The 12058-nt window shown below is 43.4% G+C and overlaps 1 protein-coding gene across 4 annotated transcripts in view; it reads left to right on the top strand.

The window, feature by feature from the left end:
* The first annotated feature begins 428 nt into the window (after positions 1–428).
* The window catches only part of RASA3 (RAS p21 protein activator 3), a 134717-nt gene continuing 123087 nt past the window's right edge, over positions 429–12058 (top strand). For all 4 annotated transcript variants that reach the window (XR_005102601.1, XR_005102602.1, XM_037377159.1 and 1 more), the window contains exon 1: positions 429–677. Coding sequence is in view for 2 of the 4 variants with exons in the window: in XM_037377159.1 (XP_037233056.1) it covers positions 623–677 (55 nt within the window). In the remaining 2 variants the exon portion in view is untranslated. The remainder of the gene's footprint in view (positions 678–12058) is intronic.

Genomic DNA, 12058 nt, shown 5'->3' with positions numbered 1-12058 from the left:
CCGGGCCGGCACTGGAGACGGGCCATGGAGATCGTCAGCCTCCCCCCTTCCCTCGCTGCCTCCTCGGGAGTCCCGGTGGGGCCGGAGGGGATGCATCCGCCGCTGTTACCCGCCGCTGTTACCCGCCGCCCCGCTCCCGCAGCGCGGCAGGGCCCGGGAGCGAGGGCGCCACCGGCAGCCCCGCGGCGCGGAGGGGGCGGCCGAGGCGCGGCGCGCGCTCCGCAGCTGGGCGGCCCCCGGCCCGCGCCGCGCTCCAGCTGTGGCGGAGCACCGCAGCCCCCCCGCCCGGGTCGGCATCCCTCTCCCCCTCCCACCCCTGGCAGGCGGCGGCCCAATGAGCGCCGGGCCCGGCCGAGCCGCTGGCCAATGAGGGGGCGGCGGCGGGGCGGGGGCGGGAGCTGCCAGCGCGAGGGGGAGAGGCGGGCGCTGCGCTCCGCTCCGCTCGGGGGCTCGCTCGCTCGCTGGCGGCAGCCCGGTCGCGGCGCGTTCCGAGCCGTCCTTTCGCCCTCCTTCCCGTCGCGGCGGAGCAGCTCGCCTGCCTCCTCCGGCCCGGCCCGTGCGTCTCCGCGGCGGCGGGGCTTGAGCAGTGCTGAGCGCCAGGCGCGGCGGCGGCACCACCACCATGGCGGTGGAGGAAGAGGGGCTGCGGGTCTTCCAGAGCGTCAGGATTAAAATCGGTGAGGGCGCGGGGTGGGGGCGGCTGGCAGCGGGCGGGGAGCCGCCGCTGCAGCGGGCCGCGCCGGGTGCTGGGGGACGCCGGTGTGGCGAGGCACCCGGCGCCGGCCGCTCCGTCGCGCTGCCCTGCGCTCCGTCCCGCCGGGCGAGCGGTTGGGGTCGCGGTTGGGCGGCCGGTGCCCTCGGCCCGGCGGGGCGCTGCGGGCGGTGCGGGGCCGGTGGGGAGCGGCGCCGTGAGGGGCGGCCGGCCGGTTCCTGTGAGGCGGCCGGGTGTCGCGGTGACAGGCCGGCAGCCGGGTGCGCGTCCGGCTGGCGAGCGGCGCCGGCCGAGCCCGGGCGGCGCTGGATATTAGGCGGGTTTCGCGATTTTTTTTTTTCTTTCCCCCTTTTCGTTGCTAAGCTACGCGCTAAAAGTTTGAAGGCGGTCACCGAGCCTCGGCTCTGTGTGTCACTGGCAAAGCCGGTGCGGAGCCGGCCAAAACGGCGGTGGGAAAGCGCCGGTGCATCGTCCCCTTCCTCGGCGGGCGGGACGGGCCGAGGCTGCCGCTGCTTCACGGCTCCCTGCCGCTCGCGCTCGGAGACCCGCGCCTCCTCTTGCTGTTGATCGAGTTCCAAACCACGTTACTAGAAAGTAAGCGACGCGTGTCGGCGTGCAGATTAAACTCTCCCTGGTAGAGTTCTGAGTGTGCTGGCAGGGAGGGAAATCCCTCGTTTCCGTGACGGTCAGAGCCGCGTGCGGAGGGAGCGGTTTGTCCCCGCCGAGATGGGGCATGGTGGCTGCGAGCTTCAGGGAAGCGAGACAGTTTAGCGCCGGACTCGCAGTGGTGGGGTACTAAGGGAGTTGGGCTTGCAGCTTCCTATTAACGCTCTTGAAAAATCTCCACTTGGCGTACCCGTCCGTGTAAAAGCCAATCTGCAGCCACCACTTGCCGTGTTAGATAAAACTGAAACTTGAGTTTGCATCGGAAGGCTCATTATTAGATGGTGGCGTTAGCATTTCAAAGAGACCATTGCTAGGATCGTTTTCTTACTAAACGTTAGCAGGTCATCTAGTGATTGCAGATTTTAAGAAGTAGAATTTTATGACATAAACTACAATTTGCGTATTGATTCCGTGTTCTTTTATGCATCCAGAAAACAGATTAATTAACACTATGAAGTATGGTCAGAAACTTGTTTTCTGACTCTTTTCAAAGAGGAGAGGGAGGGGGGAAAAAGTCTTTTTGCAAGGGAGAAAATTTGGATACTGTGGAAGTGATGCTGTTACAGGCTGTGCCTATCTAGTGCTTGTTAGTTGAAAGGAATAAGAACAGATCTCACATATGGGATGACTCTTCGGTGGTTTTTCTTTTTGTTTTGTTTTTTTTGGGGTTTTTTGTTTGTTTTGAGAAAAAAACAGTGATGTTAGCATACTGAAATGATTGATGTCACTAGAGTGTGGGAATTTCATCGAGTGGTAGAAGAGATCGGAGATAACAGCAGCAAAAGACTTGAGATTAATCTCATTAAATCATGGACTAAAGTTAATCCTACTGCTGACTTCAGTTATCAAGAGGCCTCATCAGAGCTAAGCGTTTGATTAACGTGTAGTATTGCAGTCAGGGTTCCTGCCGGCTTTTGGCGTGGATAGTAAGTAGGGGAAATTGCGTGCATCACAGCTACGCCGGTGCTTCGCTTCTGCTTCTAAGCAAAGGTCTTAACGAACCGCAAGAATAATGCGCTTTCTGGCGCGCCGCGGCGCCCGGGTTTCCTGCTGTAATACAGCAGAGGGCGATGGTAAGTACGCACAGAAGCGAGCTGTTCCCTTCTGTTCACGAGGAAGTAGCTGGAGGCATGTTCATCAGACTTCGTGTAAAGCAATCCTATTCTCAAAGACATTGCATATGGAGGCTTGTAGATTCCCCGCAGAAAAGCCTGTGAGTGGATTTGAAAGGAGATGGTGAACGTTGGAGGGACACTACTTTTGCCAGCTATTCCCAAGAGTAAATTTTTCTGCCAGTTCTCATGCACTAGTGTCTTGTAGGTGATACTCTTCTCTAGTGATAGGAGGCTTTGAAACTTTTGATGGGTTAAGGGATAAGTTATTTGAAGACAAAGGGATAAGTTATTTCCCTTCTTAGTTTGCTTTCATTTATCATGCTCTCTTAAGTGGTCAGTTCTTGTTCTTGTTTCATGGACAAGCTCCAACTGATCTCTGACTTTCAGATATTTTGTGCTTGACCTGGTAAGATGTTTCCTTCTCTATAGCATCTTTGCTGGCAAATCATGAATGAGGGCATTGATGTACAAGTATGCTTCTGTGTAAATCTGACGAAATGTAGGACTGATACTTTGAAGGATCAGTGCAAACACACTGTGAGACCGTGGTGTGGTGGGGTACCCATGGTGACATGCTTTTCTTAGTAGAGAGGCTGATGCAGTTTGGAGGCTTCAGGCCATGCAAAACATCTGTACCCTAGAGATGTTTGAATGCCCTCATGTAATGTATTGCTATGTCTGGGTCTTGTCCTGTATTGCCAAGAAGCTGCAGGTAAATGAATGCATTTTCTATTGCTGGTATAACTTGTTCTTTTGAGACTTATGTGTTACATAGAATCAGTCATATTTAGCTACATGGGTAATTATATCCCAGATCTCCTAAATGCTTCTCCATTCTGAGTAGTGTTGTTTCTAGTCATGTTTGGATTTGGCTTGAGCCATCTGTTCCATCTATTAAAAATGTGAACCCTTGAGCTTCTTAGGAACCTATCTTTCCCTCATTTGGTTGCACTGCCAATGATGTGCCACTTCCAAACAGGGTCTCATTGAGATACTGAAGTCATGGGGCAACAATGCAAACTCTGTCGTTGTGGGCAGTGTCCTACCTCTTGTCCAGTTTCTGGTTTCTTTTGTGGTTTGTTGAATTGAAAGAACTCAATGCCTGGCTACTTCTGCTCACGTCTGTTGCAAGGAAGTAATGTAGAGCAAAAGGAAAAAGTAGTATCTGTGCTAGTGAATGCACTGTTCAGATATCTATTTGAAATTGATTTGTTTTGGCTTCCCATAACTGAAACTGTTGTCCTCTTGTCTTTTTTTTTTTTTTTTTGTCCTTAATTGAAAATTATTTTTACCGGAATCCCTTATACATAAACAAAACAATGTGTCATGTAAGACTAAACAAACACTTCCTATAAGATTGCCACTTTGAGGAAGTGTGCAGTGCTGATATTTCCATGAGTCAGTGTTTCAAAACCTGAAAGGAAACAACATAAGGCTGTATGGCTGCTCATTGGCTGGAAAAACTACAAAGAGAGTCCTTCTGCTTGACAACATGACTTATGTTGTACTGTTAATAATATTTAATAAATATACTCTACATAATTGCTACTTTTTTCTCTTTAAATGGCATCAACTATTAAATTTTCAGTTGAAAAAAAATTAAAAGCTCATATTCAACGTTTATGCTGTGAAAGGCTGTATACTGGTTAGCAGAGACCTTTCTGCCAGATTTTAATTTGTGAAACAAATTATACTTGAAAAATCTGAAGCAGCAGCTCATTTGTGAATTGTCACTGTGAGGTAACAAACTTTTCATGTCCCTGAAATCTAGTACTCTTCTATCTAGGAATATTAGTCTCTGCTGTAAAACTATTTTTTCTAGTGGTAACAGGGCTTGTTTTAAAGGTTACAGTGTCCCATAGTTTTGGCATAATAATTGGGACAGGAGGCTATTGCACATCAAGAGGCTAGCAGGGGCCGTAACAGAATGAGGAGGACCCTTTGCCCATCATTCTGTTGGCCTCAGAGATCATAATGGTCCATTTGTACACTGTGAGGGCTGTCACAATTTAAGACATTCATAAACTTATAAAGCTCTTTTATCTTCTTTAGAAAAGGCCAGGGATGGACCTTTTGTGGTCACAGGTGTTGAGGTCATAAATCACATCTAAAATGTGGGACTTCTGGCAGCACAGTCTCTCCTTGGCACTAAGTGTGATCAGAAGCATGAAGCTGTGAAATATTTGTGATGAAGGTTGGCTACTACCTGGTGTGAGTTGGTGCTCTACTCGCAGCTTACCTCATTCAAAGGGTAAATTCACCGTTTTCTGAGAACTCAAAAACCTCGCTTATGTTGTGACAGTCCAGCTGGCGAGAGGAGGATTGTTGGTCTGTAGACTGTACTTCCTCTCTCTTAATTTTGCTGTGCCTTCTTTACTAATTCATGCAGAGCTATGTAGTTTAAGACACTGTGAAAGCAACTGAATTTTTCTTCGGGAAACTGAGAGTTTTGGGTGAAGTCAGGCAGAGTATTTGCTTAAGTGCTAGTATACTAGTGTTTAAGCAGGTCAGTAGCCAAGAGAAGGTATCTACTACCCTTCCACCATTAAACTTGATATGCAGTAAATGTTTGAGATGCCTCTTTGCATGTCTGTAAGGTTAAAGAGGAACTATCTTATCTCTGACAAACTTAGGGCCTCCCTTAAGTCTAACAATCCTAAGGTTGATCAGGGAAATCCACTTTGCCTTGAGAAGGTGTCCCTTTTAATGTCATCTGTTGGGATTTAGTGCCATGTCTTAAGTGGTTACTTGTAGAAGTAAGTACAACTAAATGTGCTCACTGCATAATACTGTAAAAGGATTTATCCCCATTTAAATGGGGCATAAGGTTGTTGAATAGGTATTTTTAGAATGAGAGAATTTTTTCTGAGTACCTATCTATATATAGGGGTGTGTGTGTGTTTCTCTTAGAAAATTCTTATTTAGAAAATGTAAATTTTATTTTTTTTAAAGATAACAGTGATTTTTCTAGTGTTTCAAAGTTAGTGAACCAACAAGTAAAGAAGGGAAGAAAAGTTATTTGCATGTCACCCTGATGAATATATTCAAGACTTCTCAAGATCATTTCTGCACATTAAAAAGTTAACAAGTACAGCTTAAGCTGATGTTGCATAGCTAAAATAAAGTGGCAGCCTGTGTTGTTATTGATTGACTGCAATGCTATTTAAGGCTTGAGGCTGACAGACTCTGGAGGATGCAGAATAGATTATGCAGATTTATCACTGCTGGTTCAATATTTCAAACTCTGCTAAATGTGGTGGTGGTTGTGTTCTGACTGACTTGTGTTCAGGGTGCTGAATGGAAAAGGTCTGGGACCGCTGCTGTTTCTGGAGGAGGAGTGCTGTGACTGTTCATGGACTGTCAGGAACAGCCGTGGCTGGGGCAGAAATGGGGACCAAAGCATACTTTCTGCAGGTCAGAGAAGGAAACTAACTCGAAATGGAAGATACTTGTGTTTGGGGCTGCCAGCCTGACATCAAATTATTCATAACTTAAGTAAAAAATGATTCATATGTAAGAGTAGAAGCCAATGTGTCTTGGTGTTTAGAGTGTGTAGGGGTAAATTCACAGGAGTGAAACCATTAAACAGACCTGCTCAGAGCCTCTGATGTTAAGAAGCAAACTTTCTAGAGTTTTTGTTCTCTTTTGGAATTAGTACATTTGGAAAAAGTGTTCTCTAATCTCTCTCATGAGGACTAATAGTGTTTTCTTGTCTTCTCATTGAGGTGATTATCTGCTGGTCAAAGTACCAAATGCTGTTACATGAAGATGTTATGTAAGTGCTGGATATCTTAGCTTTGCAGTTTTCCAGAAAATGCTTTTGAAAACTTTTCATTGCATTGAATTACTCTTCAGATGGGTTGACTTTTTTGTGTGATATTTTTTTTTTTTATTTTTTAGGTTTGTTTATTATTGTTAGTTGAAAACAAATGTCTATTTCTGAAATTACTGGGTTAGGTAGATACCAGTATTAGCTTCTCTTCCTGTGTTCTTATATCTGTTCTGCCCAATGCTGTTCTCCATGTTTCACACATTGCTTTCTGATTCTGCTCTCGTAGGTGCAGTTCAAGGCACGGCATCATGATATGCTAACTCAAGTGAGTAGCTTGTTGCTGCTGAAATTCAGGCAGGTCTTGCTTTTCCCCTTCCCTATTCATCTTGTTCCTAGCTATGAAACACTCTTGTGCTGCCCAGCCCAAGCATACCTGCTGTTGACTGATGCTCCTCTGCTAAAAAAAAAACCAAACCAGACATCCATTTCAATTTGTAAAGCAGGCCTAAAGAGTGCAACTTTTTTTTTTGTTGTTGTTGAGTTTAGTTTTCTTTCATTTCAGTGAGCTGAATCTGTGCACTCAAGTGAAGGTCAGAGCTGTCTCTGGACAAGTATCAGGAGCTTGACTGTGTGTGTGGGAAATCAGATGGAGGGGACAGCAGGTGCATCCCCTGCTTTTATGTCTGTATACTGGCAGCGTCATGAGACTGCGTGAAACTTCCTACACTTCAGTCCACTCCCATAGCACATGTTTTCTTGATGATGCTGTATTTGTTAGCCTCCCATATGTACTGGCTTGGTCAGCTGCTCTGAAGAACAAATGTTAAAACTCCAGTGAGACCACCAAGAGGGTAATCTTGACAAACTGATGGATCTATATCTCTGAGCTTCCACCTGAGAGCTACTTGCATCTCACATTCAGTTCAGGAGCCTTAGCTGCTTATGAAAGTTTTGATGGTTTTGTTGGTAATTGAGCAGGTGCTGCCCTGCTTCTCCATCACACGCTTGTCTTCCAAAGCTGGGGCACCTAATGTTGATGGTCATGTTTATGCTTAAACAGAACCCTCCCTCCCCTTTCTTTGCATCATGGCAAGATTTCTGCTTATGCAGATATGCTGTCAAACGCTGTTATCGTAAGAAGCCATTTATTGCACTGATGCTCCCTTTTAAGGAAGACCTTCTCATGTAAACACTAAAGGGTGTTGCCTACAGCAAGATTAGAAAATACAATTTAAAAAAACTTGCTAAAATACCTTTGATTGTATACATCAAATTAAAATTCTTAGAGCAGATAAACACTAGACTGCAAATGGACCTTCAGGTATTCCTTCTCTCCTTTCTCAGTCTCTGATGAAGGATGGCCTGATCTGCATTACAGGATTGTAAATTGTGAATAATTCTGTCGAAGCCAGTAGTTACACTTCGGTGAGAGCTGAATTAAGACTTTGAGTAGTCTGTGTAGCAATTTTTCTCTTGGAGGGAGTGGGGGAAAGGATGAGGCATATACACTTGGAGTTGTTAAGGAATGGTTAATACCTCTTATGTTGTGGTAACTCACTCTGCAAACTGGTGGGTTGGGAGAAAAAAATCTTAGTTTCCCCTTATGAGAGCAAGAAGCCTAGAATAAAGATGGAGGATTGCAGTCTTTCTCTGAGAGATGTAAATATGAGACTGTTCTGTTACTCATAGTGATTTCAGACCACCAAATGTTCAGTCATGTATGTTCTACATGAACATATTCTAAATGAATGTTTGTGTGTACCAGTGGACTATTAATGCATCTGGGGAGCAAGTCACCTAAGACGTATATTAATGATTAAAACATGCACTAGTATGTCTTAACTTTCTGTTTTAAAACCTTCTAGTACCAGAGTTTTACCTGTTTTGTTGTTAAATCAAGGAGAAGCTTGAGATACGCTTGGAGTTAGTAACAGGTTATATTTTATTAAACTGAAAAGATGATCATAGACTTGCCCATTCTGAATCACTTTTTCAACCTTCTGATTTTAGCGACATTTTTTAAACCTTATGAAGTATCTGTACTTTGGCAGTGTCTGTTTGATTTCTTCAGCATAGTGGACTGGTGACTGAATCTAGGATCCAGCTAAAAGCTTTGTTTTGGAATAAAAACAAATCTTAACTTCCTTCCTCTCCCATCCTAACCTCTACCAAGGGAAAACAACTTCCCTGAAACTTCACATGTTGTTTTCCTCCTATAGAAGACCTTCTGGGTGAAAGTTTTGCAAAAAGAGATGTGAAGCTTCAAAATGATGAAGAATTGGATTTTTTTCCCCTCTTTTTCATTTCTTGAAATTTTTCATGGAGCGTTGTCAAGTGTAAACCACCTTTAAATGTTCAGTGAAAAGTTTGAGGGCTTTGAGATTTTCTTCCCCCTTTCCTGTCTGAAGGGGGAAAAAAATACAGTGTATCTGTATTTTTGAGGTCTGTTGAGGAAGGAACACAAATATTGAAGACTTACAGTCTGGTCTGACTTGCCTAACTTCTGAGATCAAGAGGTCTGCTCTTCAGTTTTCCTTCCAGACCTCGGTAGTCTTATCCTTTTCCTACCTGACTAGAGACTCCTGCGTTTGCTTGTTTTTACTTCTCAGGGAGCACTGAGGCAAAATGAAGATCCATTCATTAATGTGACAGCTGAATCTTACTGTTCCCTACCTGCTGGGATGTGTAGCTGTGTGACTGCATTGCCATTAACTAAAATGGATTACTATAATGTGATGGTAAGAGGGAGAGTGTTTCACTTATTTATAAATTACTCTGGTAGGCTTAACAGGTAGCATTTGATGCAATGTTTAATTTGTATAAATATTAATGTACTTTACTTTTATAAGCTGGTAGTAGGTGGATGAACATGAAATTAAGTGTCTTAATTCTGCCCTGTGCAACAAATTCATGAAAAGCCCTGAAGCTGGGAAGAACACCTGTTTCTGCAATGATAGAAGGAGGGGGAATTCTGTATTTATGCAGGTCTGTGATCTGTAAGTTGCATGCTTAAGCTTTCTTTTAATTTTTTACGGTGACCTTAGAAGGAAACATACTTGCCCATTTGTCACTCCACTTCTTACTCGGAGATTTCAAAATCCATTTAAAAGAAGTTTGTGTTGAAAGATCTGAGTTTATGTTTCAGAAAGAGTACATAAAATGTTGGAAACATCGGGTTACACAGGGAGTGGAAAGGTATTTGAACTTGTGAATGAGTCGTGTTTCCAGGGCTTTTAACCTAAAGTGGTTAATATCTTTTATAGCTGTAGGAACAAAGTTTTTTAGTGACTGATAACTTGTTTTTTAGCAATTTACAAGTTTTAAATTCCCATTCAATTCCAGTTACACAGAGTATGTGTTGTATAAATTGACTTTACTGGTTTTTATTTTTGCTTGCTTTCAAGTTTCATTCAGCTTTAATATTCCAAGTATAGAAATACTGACGACTTGAAATACTTTATTTACAGTTGTGCTTCTGTTATGGCTGCTTATACAGGGTTCTTGTATTTAAAAAAGCAGCTCCAAAGAACAGATGCACTGATGGCTGGGTTTTAAACCCCTTAAAAATAGGAGAGAGGGGAAGAAGTTTATTTTTACTTCTGTTTCCAATTTCTTCTAAAAATATTTCTATTTAAAAATTGTTTACAGCTACTTAGTTTTGTTCAAGAACTCTAGAAGAAAACAGTTAGTGGTAGCCTTTTACAAGGCTTTAGTTGATTCTTGCTTGTATTTCCCAGCTGGTGTTAGAGTACATCTGGAATCTATGAAATTCCTTTCTTTGTTCCTCATTTCCTGTTCCATTCACTACTACAGCGTGGCGTTCTGAAAGCTGTTTCTGTTGGTATCCTCTAAGATGTGTGTTTTAAAGCATCTAATTAGAGTTTTTAAAGGTGGTTATATGTTCCTTGTGTTTAACGGTGTAATTGAACTGTATCACGAAACTTCTCAGACATTTTGTTTTGGTATTTCAATGAAAAATAGTTCCGTTGATTTTTCTGGCAGTCATTCAGCTTGTAGAATTGTAGGAAGGAGGGTGGTAGAAAGAGAAGAAAAATCTGGTAGATAGTATAAAAGCTCCCTTTCTTAGTCTTTCTCTCCTTCCTCCCTCTGCCCAAGAACAATCACCAGTTTGTAATGGAAAATTAATTCACTCTTGCAGGAGACGCTGGGTATGACATCCTACAGTTGCTTTTAGATTCTGGTTTGAAAAGCTGGTCACTGCTACAGAACACGTGAACACAACCTTGGAAATTTGAGCTCTGATAGTATGACACAATGTGACAGTTGTGTGTGTCTAAAAACAATCTATCCCCTCCAAACCAGCAAATGTGTGAGTTAGATTTACTAGTAGGGATTGCATTGTTGCAGACTCCTAATAGTCACTAAAAAAGAGAGGGGATGCAGGGGTCTAATGAATTACTCTTATTTTTTGCAAGAAGGTGTTTTGTTCTAAGAACGAATCTGAATAAATTGTACTTTTATGAATACTTGCGTGTATGAGTGGCTGGCCCAAGTTTTGCAGAACAAAGAAAAGTTCTGCATAGTCCAGTGGTTGGGTCTTCTGTTGTTGTCATTTGCCAGCTCTGAGTATGATCTCTGAAACAGCAGCTTTGCTCTCTACATGTTGTCTGTAGTCATGAAAGATCTGTAGCGGTATGATACGTGTTCAAAGGCTTCTTCACAAAACACCTGCTGTTAAGGTGAGGCTTGCATTATAAACATTACATCTTCCCTTTATAAATGCACAAGCTGTTTCCCCTTCCATTTTTTTGAATTGCGGAATATCTCTTGAAATGGCAGCATTTGCTCTCATGGAGAACTTAATATTGGAGAAGTTTATCTTATTTTTAGCTGTCTCTTTTAATGCAATTTAGTAGAGAGAAGCAAGAAATGCTAGCACTGAGACCTGTCACTCCCCTACATACCTACAGATTTTCAGATCTGCTCATTCCAGTTGCTTATCTTCTTCTGACTTTTTCAGATGTCCCTAACAGAAGCTGTATAATTAATTACATTAAAAGGGTTGTACATATGGATAGTTGCACATTATATTTATTCCGTGTATTATAATGAAACTAGGGGAAGTGCTACTTGTTTCCCACAAGGTATACAAAAATAGTGGCAGAACTGTGAAACTCCAGCAGTTACCTGAAATCTGTCTGTCAGCAGATCACATGGGTGGGGTGCAGTATAAGTTAGCACTTTTTTTGTTGCTGTTTTGTTTGTTTGTTTTTTTGTTTTAAGGTTCTGGCATCCTGTGCAGTTACATAAAGGTAACAGTGCTGCTCAGTGTGGCTGAGATTTGGGTAAAACCTTTTTTATTTAATGTATTTTGCTCTATAGGTGATAATTGTTACTTTGAGGCTGTATTGTGCTCTGTTTCAGGAGGCAGTAAAGGTCCTAGAAAACCTGCACCTGCTCTGCTCAAGTCAGAGAGGAGCTGTGCTCCTGTCAGTTCTGTCAGTAAGGTACTTGATCTATGCAAATTCTCACTAGCCTAGACTCAGTCTGGTCCTAGGCACCTCCTTCAGACCATGTTTCCCTGCAGCACTGGGACATGAGCCTAGTTCACTTCCTGAGATCAGGAGTTACATTTTGCCTCTGCGAACGTAATGGTTAAGTTCTGACTTTTGTGTAAAGTATTCCCCAGTAGGTAAGCAGAAGGAACCCGTCAGCTATTTCTGCAAATGTTCTCTCGTCTGTTCTCTTTGGAAATTTGAAGTTGCATTTTGTAGTGTAGATATTTGATGTCTGGGACCTTGACTGATGTTGCATAATATTCAAATGTCAAGT

The sequence above is a fragment of the Falco rusticolus genome, chromosome 2, assembly GCF_015220075.1.
Source record: "Falco rusticolus isolate bFalRus1 chromosome 2, bFalRus1.pri, whole genome shotgun sequence".
Taxonomy (NCBI): domain Eukaryota; kingdom Metazoa; phylum Chordata; class Aves; order Falconiformes; family Falconidae; genus Falco; species Falco rusticolus.
This window is presented reverse-complemented; position numbering and strand designations above follow the sequence as displayed.